At 36.5% G+C, this 17,731-nt stretch overlaps 8 protein-coding genes across 8 annotated transcripts; 4 read left to right on the top strand and 4 right to left on the bottom strand.

Moving 5' to 3' along the window:
• Positions 1-959: 959 nt before the first annotated feature.
• Positions 960-2,302, bottom strand: LOC6652155 (pre-mRNA-splicing factor 38). Its single transcript, XM_002074933.4, has one exon. The coding sequence runs from the start codon at positions 2,244-2,246 to the stop codon at positions 1,233-1,235; it is 1,014 nt and encodes a 337-aa protein (XP_002074969.1). The 5' UTR covers positions 2,247-2,302; the 3' UTR covers positions 960-1,232.
• A 16-nt stretch (positions 2,303-2,318) lies between these two features.
• On the bottom strand, positions 2,319-4,627 carry LOC6652087 (proton-coupled folate transporter). The gene is made up of 8 exons (XM_002074932.3): positions 4,328-4,627; positions 4,158-4,270; positions 3,650-3,984; positions 3,407-3,593; positions 3,212-3,347; positions 2,827-3,153; positions 2,610-2,766; positions 2,319-2,540 (listed from the first exon to the last, which is right to left on the bottom strand). The coding sequence occupies exons 1-8, from the start codon at positions 4,491-4,493 to the stop codon at positions 2,477-2,479; spliced, it is 1,485 nt and encodes a 494-aa protein (XP_002074968.1). The 5' UTR covers positions 4,494-4,627; the 3' UTR covers positions 2,319-2,476.
• Positions 4,628-4,879: 252 nt separating this feature from the next.
• On the top strand, positions 4,880-6,005 carry LOC6652086 (ribonuclease H2 subunit A). The gene has a single exon (XM_002074931.4). It carries the CDS (start codon positions 4,924-4,926, stop codon positions 5,932-5,934), a length of 1,011 nt encoding a protein of 336 aa, XP_002074967.1. The 5' UTR covers positions 4,880-4,923; the 3' UTR covers positions 5,935-6,005.
• Positions 6,006-6,204: 199 nt separating this feature from the next.
• On the top strand, positions 6,205-8,111 carry LOC6652085 (charged multivesicular body protein 4b). Its single transcript, XM_002074930.4, has 4 exons — positions 6,205-6,548; positions 7,045-7,222; positions 7,291-7,577; positions 7,637-8,111. Exons 1-4 carry the CDS (start codon positions 6,371-6,373, stop codon positions 7,675-7,677), a joined length of 684 nt encoding a protein of 227 aa, XP_002074966.1. The 5' UTR covers positions 6,205-6,370; the 3' UTR covers positions 7,678-8,111.
• Positions 8,112-10,241: 2,130 nt separating this feature from the next.
• Positions 10,242-11,328, top strand: LOC6652084. The gene is made up of 2 exons (XM_023181216.2): positions 10,242-10,304; positions 10,915-11,328. Exons 1-2 carry the CDS (start codon positions 10,242-10,244, stop codon positions 11,326-11,328), a joined length of 477 nt encoding a protein of 158 aa, XP_023036984.1.
• A 28-nt stretch (positions 11,329-11,356) lies between these two features.
• Positions 11,357-12,097, bottom strand: LOC6652083 (U6 snRNA-associated Sm-like protein LSm6). The gene is made up of 2 exons (XM_002074928.4): positions 11,938-12,097; positions 11,357-11,555 (listed from the first exon to the last, which is right to left on the bottom strand). The coding sequence occupies exons 1-2, from the start codon at positions 12,026-12,028 to the stop codon at positions 11,407-11,409; spliced, it is 240 nt and encodes a 79-aa protein (XP_002074964.1). The 5' UTR covers positions 12,029-12,097; the 3' UTR covers positions 11,357-11,406.
• Positions 12,098-12,617: 520 nt separating this feature from the next.
• On the bottom strand, positions 12,618-13,822 carry LOC26529090. The gene is made up of 3 exons (XM_015176579.3): positions 13,585-13,822; positions 12,889-12,974; positions 12,618-12,830 (listed from the first exon to the last, which is right to left on the bottom strand). The coding sequence occupies exons 1-3, from the start codon at positions 13,615-13,617 to the stop codon at positions 12,713-12,715; spliced, it is 237 nt and encodes a 78-aa protein (XP_015032065.1). The 5' UTR covers positions 13,618-13,822; the 3' UTR covers positions 12,618-12,712.
• A 1,113-nt stretch (positions 13,823-14,935) lies between these two features.
• LOC6652082 lies at positions 14,936-17,393 on the top strand. Its single transcript, XM_002074927.4, has 3 exons — positions 14,936-15,028; positions 16,934-17,104; positions 17,174-17,393. The coding sequence occupies exons 1-3, from the start codon at positions 14,996-14,998 to the stop codon at positions 17,321-17,323; spliced, it is 354 nt and encodes a 117-aa protein (XP_002074963.2). The 5' UTR covers positions 14,936-14,995; the 3' UTR covers positions 17,324-17,393.
• The last annotated feature ends 338 nt before the right edge of the window (positions 17,394-17,731 follow it).

Consider the following 17,731-nt stretch of genomic DNA (forward strand, 5'->3'; position numbering starts at 1 on the left):
AGCTGCCAACCTGTTGCAATTTAAAACAAAAAATACTAAACTTTGATTTCTGTTTTGTTTTGGTATTTAATGAAAAATTGTTTTTAACGACTATCGATAGAGCCGAAGCCACGGTAGTTGATTATCGATTGCTATTGATGGCGCCGACTATTAACTGTTCTCCACGTCTATGCCCAACTCGGGGTTATTAGGATATGATTATTTAGTAGCCTGGCAGAAAGAATGTTTTTAAAGTAGATTTTAATTAGTCAAGAACGATATTACTGTCGTTGGAGTTATTTGGTTCATACTAGCGATAAAGACAGACGAAATATGTATGTTTGATATTTATTGTGCCAATAAGTTAACAATTTCCGTTATTGAATTTCAAAATGTATTATAATTAAGCATTTACTCTCAAGAATGACTTAGTAAGATCTTTCTTCATCTTTATAATAATTTCTGTTTAGACAACGACCTTTTTGAAACTCATCATTAGACTTTGTTAAAGAACTCCGAAATTGGAATGACCATACCATATCTTCAACTCTAAAACTGGTTAAAAATTGCAACTTAATGAAGGGAAAAAAGATTGGCAAAACTTACAAACCAGGCGCATACCCTTAACAGCCATGAAAAAACTTTTACTAGGATTACTAGACGAATTAGCGATAAGGATCGACGGCAAAGCCTGGAAGGAAATGGCTATGGACTGGTAGCCATGCTCCTACAACCTATTTTAGATGGCAGAGCTAGTGTTTAAATTCTACTTGATTTGAAGTATTCAGAGATAGATACATTAAGGCTTGCTTATTTATGGATTTTTAAGTGTTAATTGTATTCTTTTAAGTGTCTAATATTTATAAACTTTAATTAGTACACATGTACCTTGTAATTTGTCATTAGACCTAGTTAAGGGATATTAGTTAAAATATGAGTTGAAAAACAAATGGAGCTGAATATTCTTTGCGCATCATATATGTAAATATAAATACAGTCACTTTATTTTTTCTCGTTTCACATATTCTAGATCTTAACGACTAACGTAAGATAGAGTCAATAAATTTGGTATGTAGACTTCGGGAGACAATCGCTAACGAAATTCGACACAGTAATTTTTCCGCAAGGAATCTTCAAGATGCTGGCCGTCACCTCCTCTTCCAGATCACTGATGCGTCAGGATCTGGGATTATACAAGGAGCATTGGATATCTTGAGGATCTACGCCAAGACCATTTTTTAAATTGGCCTAATTTATCTCCGTATCGGTCGATCCCGTTCTCTGCCACGGTCTCTATCCCGTTCCCTCTCCCGTTCTCTTGCACGATCTCTATCACGTTCCCTTTCCCGTTCTCTTGCACGATCTCGATCTCTATCCCGTTCCCTCTCCCGATCTCGTGCACGTTCTCGATCTCTTTCCCGTTCCCGCTCCCTCTCTCTTTCTCGATCCGTTCTCTCACGTTCACGTTCTCTGTCCCGATCCCTGTCATGACGTCCTCCTGATGGTGCATGCCTCCGATCGTCTCGGTTTCTCACTCGATTACGTTGGCGGTCGTACTCCTCCAGTTCGTCATAGTAGTCCTTTGAACGGTTGTTGCTGGTGCTGGAATTTCCTTGAGTAGCCGCCGGTTGCCTGTCCCTTTCACGACTACGAGACCTTCGATCGTCGACTTGCTTCTCATCGTCACTGGGCACCTCGTCGTCCAGGTCCTCGTCTAGTACAGATACTTTTGGCTCAATTTCATTGTTTTCCTCCAGAATGGTGCGCTTTTGGATACGCGGCAGTATAATGTCACAGACACGATCATTTCGCAACAGTTCATCAATGTACTCGTCCATGTAGACAATTTCAAACTGGCCAGATCGATTCTGCCGTCGCAACTTGCGATTGTCTATATAAAGAGGCTCCAGATATTTGTAGCAGTCGAGGGCAGCACCGGTCAAACGCAAGTAGAAGGCGCCCAGTGCTCGAACGTATTTGAACTCCTCGTTTTTAATAAATTCCACCACTATGTCCTTCTCCGGCTGGATTTGCAACATCTTTAGAGTGAGGCATAGGAACTGAGTTGGCTTAATATTACCACCAAAGACGCCACCAACGAATCGCAGCTCCATGGCTTTATCCACTAGAAGCTCGGCAGTCAAGGCGAAGCATTGTTCCTTCCAGTATTTCGAGTCGTAGATGCGGGAACGGATGATCTTTTCTATCAAATATTGTGGATTTGTGCCGTGCACATTCTTCGCTTCCTTAACCGTGCGATTTGCCATCTTCCGGCATTCAGTTTTACTTATTTTTCCACGAGATGCCGAAAATGAAAACAACACAAACCAGAAATCCGATATGTTTTCAGATGTGGCAACTGACAATCGATAACTTTTTATTTGTTAATCGATAACATATAATTCAAAATTCTAATGCATTGGAAAATTATATATGAAATTTACCTACTAAATAAGTTTATATGTATTTCCCTCCTAACAGGATGGGGTTTGTGTATTTAGCTGCCAATAGCTTGATAGACACCATCGTAATCCATTGACTTCTGAATTCCAAAAATGATTCTGTAAGAAAATAAGGTATATTTTTTGGTTTCTCTATAAACGTCTTGGATTATTATTTAATTTTCTCACGCGACTAGTATATAACTGAAGAAGTATAATCCTGCGCTGATGAAATTGAACGCCCCCGGATAACTGTTTACTGTGGCCTTATAAACGGTCGTGTATAAAGGAGCAGCCACTAATGGTGACAAAAATTCTACAGATGTGGTAAGAGCGTATAGTTTTCCTAAATTGTTCAGATATATAAATAGTTGCTATGACGAGACACAAAACCCTGATTGCTTACCTAGTTCCGATATTGGGACTATATGCGATATAATGGCTCGACCCATGGGCCCCAAAACCCCGCGCATATTTCCCAAAGACATGCCAAAATACATTTCCTGCCAATATTGAGCGGTGGCTCTTACCGTACTTTCCAGGACACAGCAGGCCAACGCGAGCATAGCCATTGTTATGATTGACAGTTTGAAGAGCCGGCGTAGCATAATTGTGCCCACAATACTGCCCACAATTTGGACAACTATGCGTGCTGCATTGAATAAGCTAAAATCCTTAACGGTCCAATTGAATTTTTCTCGAACAAACATATAGTTTATAGTGGTTAGACCCTCTAGAAAGTTCAGAAATTGAGATTTGATTGTATGTGGCAATGCCTCGTAAATGTGTACCCATATCAAAAATCATAATGGTCAATACGATCATCGTCATCCAGATAATAGCTCGATCATAATTCGGTCGAGTTTTAAAGCATGTACGAATTAGATCCTTTACCAAATCGAAGCGAAAGAATTCGCGAATTCGGGACTATAAAACACATACATAGAAAATGTAAATAATAATTATTGTAAAAGGATCAAACATACCCCTGTTTGAATATCCTCAGGCTTTAAACTCTCTGGAACAAAAAATACTATATAGATTAGGGATAGCAGCATAAGGCAACCAGCAATGATGAAAAGGGTCAGCGCACTTGTTGCGGCATAAATATATCCACTCGCCACATTGCCCATCATCATTCCTGAACACAATGCCGCCTCATTTAGCACCATTCTGTATGAACATATTGCAAATGAGTATCAATTAAGAAAGCTCACTAGTCTAGTTACCTTAGAGCTCTATTCCTCTCTTTGGCCACATCACATATGTAGCAATAGATGCCAGTTATCAAGGCACAAGTTCCTCCACAAAAAATAGAAGGCACTGAGTATAGAGTAAACCACCAAGGACTGATGTTAGTGGTTTCAGTTATGAAGCTAAGAACAATTAACGCGATGCAGCTAATCAGATAGCCAGAGAATGTGGTCAACAAAATGGGTCGACGACCAAACTTATCCGACCAGGGTCCCAGGAATAGAATGATAACGGCTGGTATAATGCTATCAAATAAGGAGTTAGTCATCATAATGTCTGCCGAGTATTCCTGCACTTTAACCTCTAGCTTCTGAAAATATAAACTCAAATTATTTTAAGAACAATGCACATATGTTTTTGCATTCGTCACATGTCATTTCTTCAATGAGTCATATTCGACTTACAATAAAATAAGCTCATTAAACCTTAACTATTTTATGAAACAATTTAATAATCAAGAAGAAATGCATTCAAACAACTTACTTTAATCTCATCAGACTCCCGATTAAGACCCTTCAGAGCTTCACATTCAGTTGCATTGACCTCCAAAATTGTGAGACAGGTTTGGTAAAGGATTTGATTTTGATAAACAGTCCCTAGGAGCATATAAATTAATCATTTTATTTCTAGATTGGTATTTGTTTTTTGTTTACCAGATAAATATTTGGCAAGAAAGATTAAGAATACTGCGGGCTCTAAGATGAAATAACGATAAGGTTCCTCTTCTTCGGCAGGTGGCGTTAATGCATTCCATTGTCCGGAGTATGTTGCATCATCTGAGTTGGTGGCTAAGTGCTCATCATCAGTAATGTTCACCATAATTGAATCTTTATCATATAATTTTAACTCTATGATAGATAACAGTTAGCCCAGCAACAATTCCTGTTTGCAACTCGTTGAACTACAGAAACAGACTAAATGAAAAAGCTGTAGAAATTACTATTTTTATTTGGCGGCTCTTTATTTGCAAAGTCTGCTGATGTCAGTTGCGAATTAAACATTTAAATTTCAATTTAATTTCGCAAATATGACTAAGAGTTGAGTTTGTAAGTTGTTTTTGTCCATTAATTTGAAAAATCTTTGTTTATCATTTAATTTAACTTTTTTTAGAGGCACAAGTCCACATTTAAAATATTTAAAATAACCGATAGACCAAAAATGTTTCGCATAGTGTTTGGTAATTCTTTTGCCCCTTGTGAGTTAAGCAACACTAGTCCCACTTGCCGAGTAGTGCAAAAACGCGCGTAAAATGTCTGAGGAGGAATTAGAAGTTAAAATAGAAAAAGATGAAGAAAAGCATCAAACGGAGGAAAATGTCAATAAAATTACATCCTTAAAGTCTTTGGGTCCCTTCATATCGGCCCGTGAAAACAGTAAAAATACAATTTATGTCAGCGATGTCCCTGACATTTGCAAAGAGCAGCCCTGTATGCTAGGAGTTGATGAGGCCGGTCGTGGTCCAGTCCTGGGCCCCATGGTCTACGGCATCTCATACTGTCCATTGGAAAGCAAGCAGGCTTTAATTGATCTCGGTTGCGCCGATTCCAAGCAGCTGACCGAGGAGAAGCGCGACATTATATTCAATGAGTTGAACACTCTGGACTATGCCACCGAATGCATTGGCTGGGCTGTTGAAATCATTTCTCCGAATGTCATTAGTTCAAGCATGTATCGCCGCTCAAAGTGTTCCCTCAACGAGGTGTCCATGGACTCGGCTATGGGCCTTATTCAACAGGCTATTGACGCCGGTGTCCAAATAGCCGAAGTCTATGTAGATACAGTGGGACCGCCGGAAAAGTATCAGGAGAAATTGTTGCGAAGATTTCCCAATTTTAAAATAACAGTGGCCAAAAAAGCCGATTCGACATATCCAATTGTTTCTGCAGCCAGTATCTGTGCCAAGGTTACTCGTGATCATGCCCTAAAAGTTTGGAAATTTCCAGAAGGGCTGGTGATAAAGGACAATGCTTTTGGCAGTGGTTATCCCGGTGATCCTGTGACAAAACGTTTTCTTGTCGAAAATATTGATTTGGTATTTGGATTTCCGCGTCTCGTAAGGTTCAGTTGGTCCACAGCTGAGAATGCCCTGGTGGATAAGGCCTATGAAATGGAGTTCGATGAACCAGACTCGGAGAAACCCAAATACGCTGGAGCCAAACTTACCAAATTCTTTAACAAAACTACGAAATCTGGCGAGATAAAACGAGAGGAGTGTCGTTTTCTCAGTCAACGCCATTTGGGTAGTGTAACCGATTTTTAAAAATTTCATTGTATTTTATATTTTTAGACTAAGAAATGTGGAAAATAAAGTTTTATTTATGTATTCTCAAATCTTATATATATCCAAAATTAATAAGATCAGAAATTTAGTAATCAGTTGTTATTTGTTTATAATAGTGATGATACATGATCACGATTGTTGTAAACGTCTTCGCATTGGTGCCACCTCTAATTTCCAAGAGTATTTTGTCACACTGCATATTTCAAAATTAAGCAACACTAACATAATAAAAAAAAAACAGCCCAGACATAAAGAAAACTGAGTGTGTGTTGTGTGTGTGTAAGAGTGAAGGTGACGCACACTAGTCCAGACAGAAAGAAAACAGAAGAGGAACGAGCGGAGCACGCAATTAGGAAAATCTCAAATTCTAGTTCATTACCAGGTGTGCAACATCCAACAAAACAGAATCAACAGGATGAGTTTCTTTGGCAAAATGTTTGGGGGCAAGAAGGAGGTGGCTCCATCCACAGGCGAGGCTATACAAAAACTGCGAGAGACAGAAAATATGCTTATCAAGAAGCAGGAGTTCCTCGAGTCCAAAATCGAGGAAGAACTGAACACGGCACGCAAGAATGCATCGAAAAACAAAAGAGGTGAGTTGGATGCAGTAAGCAATCCTCGCTAATCTGTGTGGTCACTAGTCGCCGTAATAACATTCTTCATCCCCCGCCTTAATAGAGGCTTAAGATGTGTGTGTTGGGGAAAAATTATGACTCATTGTTTGTTGCTGTTGTTTTTGCTTTTGTTGTAGCATTAGATTTAGGCCTTGCCATAAATTAATAAGTGATAACGCTTGAATAGAATTTTGTCCATTAAAACAATTTGTATTTCTTCGACTCTCTTCCTGCCATCAATCCATATTCGATGCCTCAATGCCTGGACGTAACCCCATGCTCAGAACGTAATATAAACAATTCACTTATAATGTTATTGCAATTTGTCAAAGTAATTGGAAACCAAAAATGAGAGCTAAACAAAATTTAATTCCTTGTCACATTTTGCACAATTTGCTAGTTTTGCTTATTGTTAGATTATTAATATATATACATTCTTTTTTTTTCTTAATCTCATCTACTCCTCCCTTTTTAGTGGCATTACAAGCTCTGAAAAAGAAGAAGCGCCTGGAGAAACAGCTACAACAGATCGATGGCACCTTATCCACCATTGAAATGCAGAGGGAGGCTCTGGAGAGTGCCAACACGAATACTGCCGTCTTGACCACAATGAAGAATGCTGCCGATGCCCTCAAATCGGCGCACCAAAATATGTACGTCCTTTGATCTTAGTTAACTTTATCCATTTGATCATTGATCATGATTGTTCGTTCGATTCTAGGGATGTGGACAAGGTTCACGACATGATGGATGACATTGCTGAGCAACAAGATGTGGCTCGCGAGATATCCGATGCCATTTCAAATCCCGTGGCCTTTGGCGCGGATCTGGATGATGAGGATCTTGAGCGTGAACTCGATGAGCTGGAACAGGAGAACTTTGATAAGGAAATTATTGGCATTCCAGAGCCAACGCACACGCTACCAGAGGCACCTACAGAGGACTTGCCCGAAAAGGCCAAGGAGAAGAAGAAGACACCAGCAAAAGTATCAGACCCTGAAGTGGACGGTTAGTTAATTAATAAATTTTCTCCCGAATTTCCCACTAACCGAAAACTCTCCTTGCAGATGATCCCGACATGAAGCAGCTTTTGTCCTGGGCCAATTAAATAATGAAATCTCCCTCCTTTCTGCTGCTCCCTTCCTCCTCTTACTTCACCAACGTCGTCACTTTTGCAAAGTTGCCCTGTGTTTTGTTTTTAAATTAAATATGCAAATACTATGGAATAAGTATATATATATAAAAAAAAAACAACAAAACAAAAAAACAAACATTTTTAGTTCCGATATCGAGGAAATTATCAAATGCTACATACAAACATATAAATAGGAATGTGATTTAACAAATAAATAATAAATAAAAGTCAGGCCACTTGCAGTAAAATAGAGAGAATTGAATATGTTTAACATTCACTGATATATTATATTCTGATATTTTTCGAAGTATTTTTGCAATAGTTTAGTTTGAGTTTTTCCCGATTTGTTTTGCCGAAATTACAAATACCAAAAAATAAAAAAACTTGAATATTTTATTTACAAGGAATATAAGAAGGGTTTCACTTATTAACAACAAACTATTCAATTGAAAAATAATTGATAAAAGTCATTGAATTGTACAATTTACAATTCGGTTTCAACCGATTTATAAATCGCCTTTTAAAATTGTATTGTTTGTAATTAAGTTTATTAAATATTTTGGAGAAACTGCTTAATTAGGCTAATGGGCTTGTAAGGAGGTTTTTCATTATAACGATTTGGAATAAATGAAGCTATTTTCCACCGTATTGGAAAATGTCCTGTTTGTAAGCAGCAATTGTACAGATTATCGAGATTTAAGCAAATATACCTAATCGGATTACGTACCATTAATGCACCACTGGACCTTTTAGTTTTTAGAATAAAATCTATTTTGTTGGTCGTGATTTTATTGACGTAGATCTGATCTGGATATCTGATAATTGGACAGTAGTGACAATTAAGTCTATTGTAGTCCATTTAGATAAATAGGTATTACCTAATTAAAGTTAACTTCTTGCTCACCTAGAAACGTACAATGTCGTATTCCCAGATCATTACGACGTCAGAGCTGGCCTTAACTAAAGATAAATCTAAGAAACTTATTACAAATTAATTTAACACTCTCTTGGACTAGTAACTCTGGAATTGAAGTTGACTTCGACAAAATCTGGCACATATTTCAAAATAAATAATTATTCGGTGATTATATTAAAAGGTTTTCTGGGGAAATAGATGGAAATACATCAACAAGAAGAGAACTAATAGCTGGACCCCCACAGGACACTGATTATTTCTATAGCTAGCAAAATGATGATGTTCAAAACCATCCTTTTCCCTATACTACACCATAGTGTACTTGAACACCTGGAAGAGATTTCACATTAAGAAATTGCAAGTATTCAAAAATAAAATATTAAAACTACTACCCAATCTTTTTTTTTTTTTGCCAAACCCATTCAACTGATCCATGTAACGTTATGACCTTTAGTTTGGATTATATCTTCTTGAACTCAAATAGCTGCTATGGTAGACCCAGTCACCTAGTTAAAAAAGTATTTCAAGTAATTTCTACAACGTTAAAAGAAATGATATCATTAAAAGTTTTAAAAATATTGCCCTATTAATGGGTAATACATTTAATTGATTGGTAATTAAATTTTATTCTATTTAAATATTACATTACAACATCAACGATGCATTTACGATTAATTTTTACCACTAAAAAATTGTTAAGTTCCCAACGAATGTTTGAATTAAAAACGCTCGTAGAATGATAATATTAAAAAATGTTGGAATCGAGCAAGTTTTTAGAAATATTTACCTTATTTAAAATTGAGCTTTTCTCTTTTATACCTCGGACTTTTAATTCTTTTAACAGTTTCAACACATTTTAAACAGTTCTATGTAAGTCTGATTTTAACGGATTTATTATAATAAAATTTGATCAATTTGATTGATTTAATTAGATTAGATTGATATAAATAAGACATTATTAAATCTGATCGTTCCATGTGGACAAAATTAGTCCATATCAAAATAAAAATACTTATTTAATTTAATCTTTAAAGCTTAAAAAATTCAGCGACTACTTGTCTTAAGAAACAGGATGGCTTATTATTCAAGTCTTATTGATTGTCTTATTTATCTGATCAAGAAATAGAATTTTCTTTCCATAAAGATGTAATCTTGTAATTTCCGGCTAGTTCAGATAAAAAATCCTATGTTGAGAAGGACTATATCAACTCAATTTATTGAATGTATTCGGTGTCTAATTTAATTAGATTTGTCATTTCTTAAAAGCATTAAAACTCGTTTTGATGAGTTTTTTCTAGTCTTAATGTTATTATTATTTTTATTTAAAGGTACAAAGGCCTACATTATTCAAAGAAAGTTAAATTAATTTTTATTTCATGTTGCCATTAATGTTATCCAACGACCTTGAATTAACTTCCTGGAACAGTCAATTTGTAAATTATATAAACCATTTGTCATTTGGCCCTTGCGACAACATGACTTATGATTTGGTTCGATGCCAAATAGTCTCTTTATATGCTTAAATTTGGATTACAGCACATGTGGATTCCTCCCCTGATCATGTATCCATACATATCCATATATATATTAGCATATAATTTCAATTCCATAAAATTCAGAGATGATTGACAAGCGTCGTTTGGATTCAATATTAAATTTCCATAAGGGCAAGAACCAACAGAAAGTGAGAGAGAGAGAGAGTCGGAAACCGGTTACTAATATGCAACTCAGTTGCATTTTGTAAATTGCAAAATTTTCAAACTTATGTTTTTAATATGAAAATGTTATATTTCTTTTCAAGTTTCGCCCCATTTCGAGAAAACAAAGAGGCTTCATTAAGATTGCAGATCTCGACAATGGGTCGTGGTCAGCTAGGTGGAAATGCTTGCCGTTGCCGAAGCAGACCAGACGCCGACGGGTGCTTCGATTGGAACGCCTATGCGACATGAATATCAATTAATTACCTATGTAGCGACCTGTGGAGAGTGTGTGCAGCGGCTGTGTGTCATGCGGGATTGATTGGGTAATGGGGTATTACAAAAATATACAAGAGCTGGGCTTTTGATTACTGGACGACATTATTTGGGCACCGAGTTACAAGAGCCGAAAATATACTCAGCCGAAATCAGTTGAACTTCATTTGAGTTGGTGACGAGTCGGAAGAGTCCGTGTTGTCGGTTCGAAAACGCATTTGCAATGTGCAAATTTGTCTTAATTGCAATGGCCATAATGGTAGTGTGGAATCAATTAAATTATCCAAATAATTACCACATTAACATTGCCCTTGATTCCAGTGCCTTAGCCAAGTGCCGCCCACAGTCCGTGCTACATTTCACGACTTCCATGAGGTCTTTGACTTTTCCAATTTGGATTTGGTGAACTTCGAGTACTTTAAGAATCTTGACTCACAGGATCCGCGTACTGGTGCCCAGGCCAATCCCATAATCGTGCACTTTCAGAAGAAGAAAGCCGTATTGGATTATATCGAACGTCTGTTCTTGGGCAACTCACCATTCCAGCAGCCCAGCGAGATACCTTTCGATCCGCATTTCGGAAGAGCATGGCAGCCCACCTATGAGCGCAAATTTGGCCACCGTGGCGAGCGTCTAATAGCTGCCCTGGGCTCGGGATATTCTATCAAGGAATTGCGTTATTTCGGTGCGATACCAAGAGAGTATGGCACGGGCAATCCTCTCTATCCCAGTTGAGGTTGAGATTACAAAGAGAATTATTGGATTAGAAAGTGATTTGTTTGTTGTATTTATTTTATGGTATAATCTTAGATATTAAACCCTTCGCTTCTGCGTCGATATATAGAGCACATTGTTGCCGCGGATGAAGGCATCGCCATATTTATTCTTGAGCTGTCCATTAACATATTCCTCCGTCTGCTCGAGGCAAATGTTCATATAGCCATCCAAACACGCCAGAACACCTGTAACATTTAAAATTCGAATTAGCCAAATAGGTCAAATTGGGTTGTTTTCTGTTCTTAATCCCTGCAAGTGCGTCCCACTGTTTATTTATGCTGTTCTTAAAGAGATAAACATCTTTTTAGGTCCATGCCGGTAAGGACTTAGTGGGATGACTAACCGGATAACCAGTTTGTACACAATGTTTCTATATTAAACTAGGTTTCAAATTTGGATTCCAACAGACACATATACTGACTGGACTATTCAAAGCATCCCGAATGAACGTTTATATAGTCTAAATTGTTACTTCTTTAAGATGCAATCTCCTGGTCAAAAGCCTAGCAATCCATCTCTCTTTTTGGCAAGGTTAGCTTGATCAACTTGAATGAAATAATACTTTACCTCGATAGTCCACTCCATTATTCAGCTTGACTGCCACAGGACGACCGTGGATTTGGTTAATAAATTGTGAGAGCGCTTCCTTGCGAGACATTTTATTTTTATTATTTTTGTCTAAATTGGTGGCAAAAACAAACTTATCAACACTTTTATGGCTGCTGACGTTTTGGCCGTTTTATGGCTAGGAATAGAGATGCGAAATTGACATTTTTGTTTACGGCGACTTTTTTGCAGTCAAGTACTGCCAACTTGACTTTATTTTGTGTACGGTTGGCAGTGCTGCCCTTGTTATTCCCGCTTACTTTTCATATTTGAAAATTCAAGAAGAAGAAGCATAATATTCCTTTTTTTTATCAATTGTTGAATCTAATAAATGCATTTATTTAACATTAATTCTGGCAAGTGTACAACAAAAGTTAAAAAAAAAACAATAATGCTGTAAAGTATATGCATATGTGTACCTTTAATAATATATTGAAGAAAAACATTACACACTGTATTTTGGCACAAATTAATATTACTAAAACGACCGAAGATCAATCACTTTCAACAACTTTATTGTTTTCCATTCAAACATAATCAAATATTTGATGTTTGTACTGAAATAAACTTTTGCTTCAGACATTGAACAGCACATTTTTCTTTCATCTGTCTATTGATAGGGTAATTAACACATATTTTTTTTATGATTACTGTTATATTTGAAAATTGACATAAATTATATAGGTTACTAAATTACATACAGATAGAGATATTTAAAGCTTATAGTTTCTGTTTTTTAGTGTATTCCCTCTAGGGGAGTGTATGTTTTATATTGATATAGTTCGGGACCGCCGTAGCCATAAAGAAGTTTTCCTCGTCCATGTTCATCATAGTAGGGATAACGATATTTGGGTCTAAAACAATAAACGAAAATATTTAGTCAAGAAAAAAGGTTTATAAGTAAATTACTACCTTTCAAAATATTGAAAATTTGGAGCTTTCGGCTGTACGGTGGCAAATGCAGAGTGGGCAATAAATGCAATTAACAAAAATAAAATCTGCAAGTATATAAATAAATAATCAAAGGTAATGCCGGCTCATTAGTTCAGTGTGTCAGGCATAAGACATGAATTTGTAATAAAGGCTCTCAAGTGTGTGTGTGTGTGGTATGAGCAATTTCGTGATTTTAACGGACGCTTGACTTGCCCCGCTAGTTATGCAATGCAGCAACATCAGCAACAACAACAACAACACTTGATTACAACCTGCTGCTATTGTGGCTCAAAGATTATGACACAATTTGTTTGGCCAAAGAGAAAGAGATCGAAAGAGAGAGCGACAGTTTAAGAGTGCTCATAATTTCAAGGTCTCTTTCACTTGAAATTTGGCACAAATTTGAAAAAAACAAATCCAATACCAAACAGACCAAACTCAAAAACAAAATAGAAGAAGAAGCTAGTTCATTGAGAATTCAAGTCACTACTGCAACGATCGTTCACAGTTTTCTTTTCATTCCTTTTGCGTCTTTTTCTGTTTTAGTGTGAAATTGTGTCAACCTCTGTGGTCCGTCGTTTGGAACGTGCGACTTTTTCTTGGGCCATGTTAATTGAGGGTATAAATATTTAGTTGTTGAGATCTTTAAGTGAAAATCGAAACGACTAAACTCACGGGCACTAGTAACAGAGCATTCAACTTTGCCATGATTTTTCAACTATGTGCGTTTGTTTATTTTCTTTGAATTTATTTGTTAAATTTCAAAACGAAATTAACGGTAACTTTAGTTAAGCGGGGTGTTAGTTGTTGGCTCTAGGCGTTTGGATTGGTAACTGAAATGCAATGCATTTGACTTTGCAGAGGTTTAAAGAGACTCCACAAAAAGCTCGTCTTGACTTGAAGCCCAGAGCTTTCGCAAGCTTGGCTTGGTCTTTTTCTCTTCTTCACTCTCTTAAGAGTTTTGAAACTTATTTTTTGGCCCAAAGTGGAGTTTATCTTTTAAGTCTTCCCGAGTTTATGCAAAATGTTTTTGCAAAAATAAATACTAGACAATTTTTTAATTGTTTTCTTTTTGTGAAAGTGAAAGTCCTGTTGGAGTCAGCTGTTCCGTAGAGCTTTCTGTCTTTTCCCAAAAGTTGCCGGAAATTTGAGTTTTCTTTTTTGACATGAGCCAGCTCACGTAGGCTTTGGTCTTTAAGAGTTTGTCGGAAGAGTAAATAAGCCAACTGGCGAATTGAGGCCAAATTGCTAAAGTGGAAGTGGAGAAGCAGCCTGCTTTTGGCCCGATGACGCCCGCTGAAGAGATGGAGATGGCAATGACGTTGATGACGATGATGATGATGTTGGTGGGAATTATGTAACTTTTGCCACAATAAACCAAACGTTTAACCAACCAGTTTTTGCCTGCCAGTTGTGCCATTTCTATTGAACTCCAGCGCACTTTCTTTACGACACGACAATTTTTCCTCCTCGTCTTTTCTTTTGTTTTGGTTTTTGGTTTTGTAAGCCAAGTGCCACTAACCTTTAACAAATATGCGGCTTTTAGTTCCGTCTGCTATGAAAACCAATTTGGTAAGACATTAAATATGGCCATAAAAAGATAACAAAATAAAACAAACAAACGTACAATTAGTTTTGCATGTATGTCTATCACAAGGCTTCCAAAAGTACTTTAAACGAACAAAAAATGTATTACTCACTCAAGGTCATCATTGAAGTCAAAGATCGTGTGTATCATCATCATTTTTGGGGAAATTCAAACAAACACTGTTTTAGCAACATTTTGTTCGTTTTGATGTTTGTTAAAGATTTGTAAGTCAAATTTAACGGATTATTTGCTTGCTTATTGCTCTTCCATTCATCCCACTCTTCTCTCGTTGTCGCTCTCTCTCAAAATGTTTGGATTGCCATATTTTTGATATTTTGTTTTTAACTTGTCGGTTGGCTGCGCTTTGTGCAACTTCTCCAATGTGATTGTGTTTCTATATCCACCGATTTCAGTGATCAATGGTCCAGTGACTCGAACGGCTGACGGCGACGCTTTACAAATTTGTTGCGGACAAGTTAACAAAATAAATTTAACAAAATGTTACAAGTGCGAGTTGTGTTTATCTTGACTGTAAGTCTCAAAATATTTCCAAGTGATCTTTGCTCAAATGCTTCAAACTCAATTATTTTGCCAGTGTGGCCATAGTGTGCGTTCAAATAATAACGGCCCTGTCAACTTGACTGACAAGTGTCAACTCTCTTGAAGTCATATTTTGTTTGGATGTCTCTGACCAAGTTCCAAGTTAAACATGGAACAATATTTTGTGTAGTCTCAATACTTGTTGTGGAGCTTAAATGATTTAATAAAGTGTCTGTTAGCATTCAAAATCTCACTTTATATCTTAAATAAAAAAAGACATTTTAAGACATCTAGGATTACCGAATATTTTGTTCTTGTGTAAGTTTAGAAAACAAAATACAAGTTGCAAAGTTTCGGAATATGAGCAAGACATTACATTTCCTGCAAAAATGTTATGCATTTTTCTGGGGCTTTATGTAAAAAAGGCTTTTTAGATTTGAAGATCCAACAATTAGATTAGATTCTAATTTGGTGTTGAGGCGGGTCAATTTTATGTAAATTTTGGACATGTTTTTACTTTAATTTAAGTAAACCTTTTCAAACGATTTTCACAAAAATCTTGCAATTAATCTGGTAATCTGGTTAACTGACGGCCAAAGACATTGAGATGGAATATGAAGTAAAAACTCAAAAGTGAAATTAAAAGCATATTTAAGCTTTTTTACAATATATTTGGTCCAGCTTTTCTCAGGGCCAGATTTCTTTTAAAACGTCCCCCTGGGCAAAATAAAGAATTACGCCTTTCATGTATCAAATAAGAAACACTTTCTGGGTGTATACATGGGTCTTATATACAGGGACGGACACCGGGCATACAAGTTGAAGGGCCCCCTAAACTATATGCTTGAAAAATTATTTCCAAGGAAAATGAAAGGTACACATTTTTAGGTTTTACATCAATATGATTGTTTATGTGAATAAAATAAAAATAATATAATTTCAAACGTATCTTTCAAATAAGGGCCCTCCTACCTTGAGGGCCTACCGGGCATTCGCCCGGTTGCACGGTGGGCCAGTCCGGGCCTGCTTATATATGTATATTAACATTTAATAGTTAAATCAAATGTAAAAAGTTAAGTCGGACAATGAAACATTATAAATACTTATATAAAAAATGTGCCTGGCATTTGTATTGTATATTATAGAACAAGGATTATGTCTAGAGATTTAATTTGGGACAGTTGATTTTGACATTCTAGAACGAGCTTCCAGATTATAAGAAAAAAAGGCAAGATGCTAAAGTCGAATTTTAAAGGCCTGTAAATTTATATACATACGAATATATGTTTTGGTTTTTCTTAAGTTAACTATAATACTTAATAAGGGAATGTTTTTTGTTTAACATTTTTTCCACAATATAATTTTACATAGTATACAAAATAAAAATTTTAAAAGTTAATATCATTCTCATTTTTAGATTGTTTTTCATCAATTCACAACAAGTATGGAATAAATTTAAAAAAATTACCCAAACGTTTAGATCAGAAAACAAAATTAGGATACTATCTAGTTTAATGAGTTCTTAACAGATTCACATAATAAACTATAATTCTGATTCCTCTGGCAGTCTCAAAATTAGACTACATATATCTAAAAATCTCTGTCTCAAACTAAGTTTCTGAAATTTTTTCAAATTTTCCGCACTCTGTAGTTGTTGATAATTTCACATTTAAGAGCTAATAATTTAAATTTCCTTATTACACAAGTGTTATAAGTTATTGGTTATAGTCTAAGATTAACGTTTTCTAAAATGCGGTCCTGGCGTTCACATAAACTAGAGAAGAAATCGTAAACAGATCGTTAGTTCTTTTATTAATTGAAGATAGGGAAATGTAAAATGTATCTCAAGATGTAACTGATTAATGATGTAGTATGAACTAAATCTCTCTTCTCTAGTGCAGCATTCTGTTAATCCTGCAGACGTCTCAACCCGCTGATGGCTTCATCCTGAGACTCATAACAGAGACTCTGCAAAATAATGTAGCCGGCGAGCCCATAACACACGAGCGGACTGAGTGGAATTTCGATCCGGAGGCTGCCAAAAAGGCGCGTGCCATATACTTTGAGGTTGGTAATATGAAGAACATCCAGATACAGGCCAGATAGGTTTTTGTCTAATTCTTATTTGATTTGCAGAAAAACGGTTTCCGTTCTTCAAAATTCATTGAACGTTTAGGCGTGGGACTCGATGGCTATCACGAGGAGCGTCGCAAGGAGCAGGGCGAACGTGATTTGGGTCGCTTGAATGGGGAACATAATGTTAATTATCCTCCTCCACCTGTTTAAATATGTATACAAACTTATGCCATATGGTTTTTTTTTCGTTGTTAAACTACTACAAGTACGCTGTATAATATTTAATAATAATGATAAAGATGAAAAAATGTAATTTATATTTCATTTCGTTAAGCCTAATCCTTTTGCCAGGGCATAGTCAGTAGTCAGCGGCGAGCGGCTGCAGGCTGAGGGAGACGGAACAGAAAATCTAGCACATTGTCATCATTTTAATTTGCAGCGATTAATTGTCATTGTGCGGATAATGCGCTTCACAAGGATTTGCATAATTTGCCAACGTTACACATGCGAATGCATCCCATCCATCCATAGCTTCCAATCCTTTTTCCCTACCTCTTCATCTGTGTGTGTGTGTGTGTGTGTGTGTATGTGTGTGAGGGATTCTCCTCTTGTTGCATG

Source organism: Drosophila willistoni (genome assembly GCF_018902025.1).
Source record: "Drosophila willistoni isolate 14030-0811.24 chromosome 2L unlocalized genomic scaffold, UCI_dwil_1.1 Seg168, whole genome shotgun sequence".
Lineage (NCBI taxonomy): Eukaryota > Metazoa > Arthropoda > Insecta > Diptera > Drosophilidae > Drosophila > Drosophila willistoni.

Coding starts and splice junctions, on each gene's coding strand:
- LOC6652155 (XM_002074933.4), bottom strand. CDS start 2,246: ATGGCAAATCGCACGGTTAAGGAAGCGAAGAATGTGCACGGCACAAAT.
- LOC6652087 (XM_002074932.3), bottom strand. CDS start 4,493: ATGGTGAACATTACTGATGATGAGCACTTAGCCACCAACTCAGATGAT. Junction 3,985..4,157: donor GGGAGTCTGATGAGATTAAA/GTAAGTTGTTTG, acceptor TTATATTTTCAG/AAGCTAGAGGTTAAAGTGCA. Junction 2,541..2,609: donor TTCAGTTATATACTAGTCGC/GTGAGAAAATTA, acceptor ATTTTCTTACAG/AATCATTTTTGGAATTCAGA.
- LOC6652086 (XM_002074931.4), top strand. CDS start 4,924: ATGTCTGAGGAGGAATTAGAAGTTAAAATAGAAAAAGATGAAGAAAAG.
- LOC6652085 (XM_002074930.4), top strand. CDS start 6,371: ATGAGTTTCTTTGGCAAAATGTTTGGGGGCAAGAAGGAGGTGGCTCCA. Junction 6,549..7,044: donor TGCATCGAAAAACAAAAGAG/GTGAGTTGGATG, acceptor CTCCCTTTTTAG/TGGCATTACAAGCTCTGAAA. Junction 7,223..7,290: donor AAATCGGCGCACCAAAATAT/GTACGTCCTTTG, acceptor GTTCGATTCTAG/GGATGTGGACAAGGTTCACG.
- LOC6652084 (XM_023181216.2), top strand. CDS start 10,242: ATGATTGACAAGCGTCGTTTGGATTCAATATTAAATTTCCATAAGGGC. Junction 10,305..10,914: donor AGGGCAAGAACCAACAGAAA/GTGAGAGAGAGA, acceptor CCTTGATTCCAG/TGCCTTAGCCAAGTGCCGCC.
- LOC6652083 (XM_002074928.4), bottom strand. CDS start 12,028: ATGTCTCGCAAGGAAGCGCTCTCACAATTTATTAACCAAATCCACGGT. Junction 11,556..11,937: donor TAATGGAGTGGACTATCGAG/GTAAAGTATTAT, acceptor TAAATGTTACAG/GTGTTCTGGCGTGTTTGGAT.
- LOC26529090 (XM_015176579.3), bottom strand. CDS start 13,617: ATGGCAAAGTTGAATGCTCTGTTACTAGTGCCC. Junction 12,975..13,584: donor ATGCTCTGTTACTAGTGCCC/GTGAGTTTAGTC, acceptor ATATACTTGCAG/ATTTTATTTTTGTTAATTGC. Junction 12,831..12,888: donor AATTTTCAATATTTTGAAAG/GTAGTAATTTAC, acceptor TTATTGTTTTAG/ACCCAAATATCGTTATCCCT.
- LOC6652082 (XM_002074927.4), top strand. CDS start 14,996: ATGTTACAAGTGCGAGTTGTGTTTATCTTGACT. Junction 15,029..16,933: donor GAGTTGTGTTTATCTTGACT/GTAAGTCTCAAA, acceptor TCTCTTCTCTAG/TGCAGCATTCTGTTAATCCT. Junction 17,105..17,173: donor CGCGTGCCATATACTTTGAG/GTTGGTAATATG, acceptor TTTGATTTGCAG/AAAAACGGTTTCCGTTCTTC.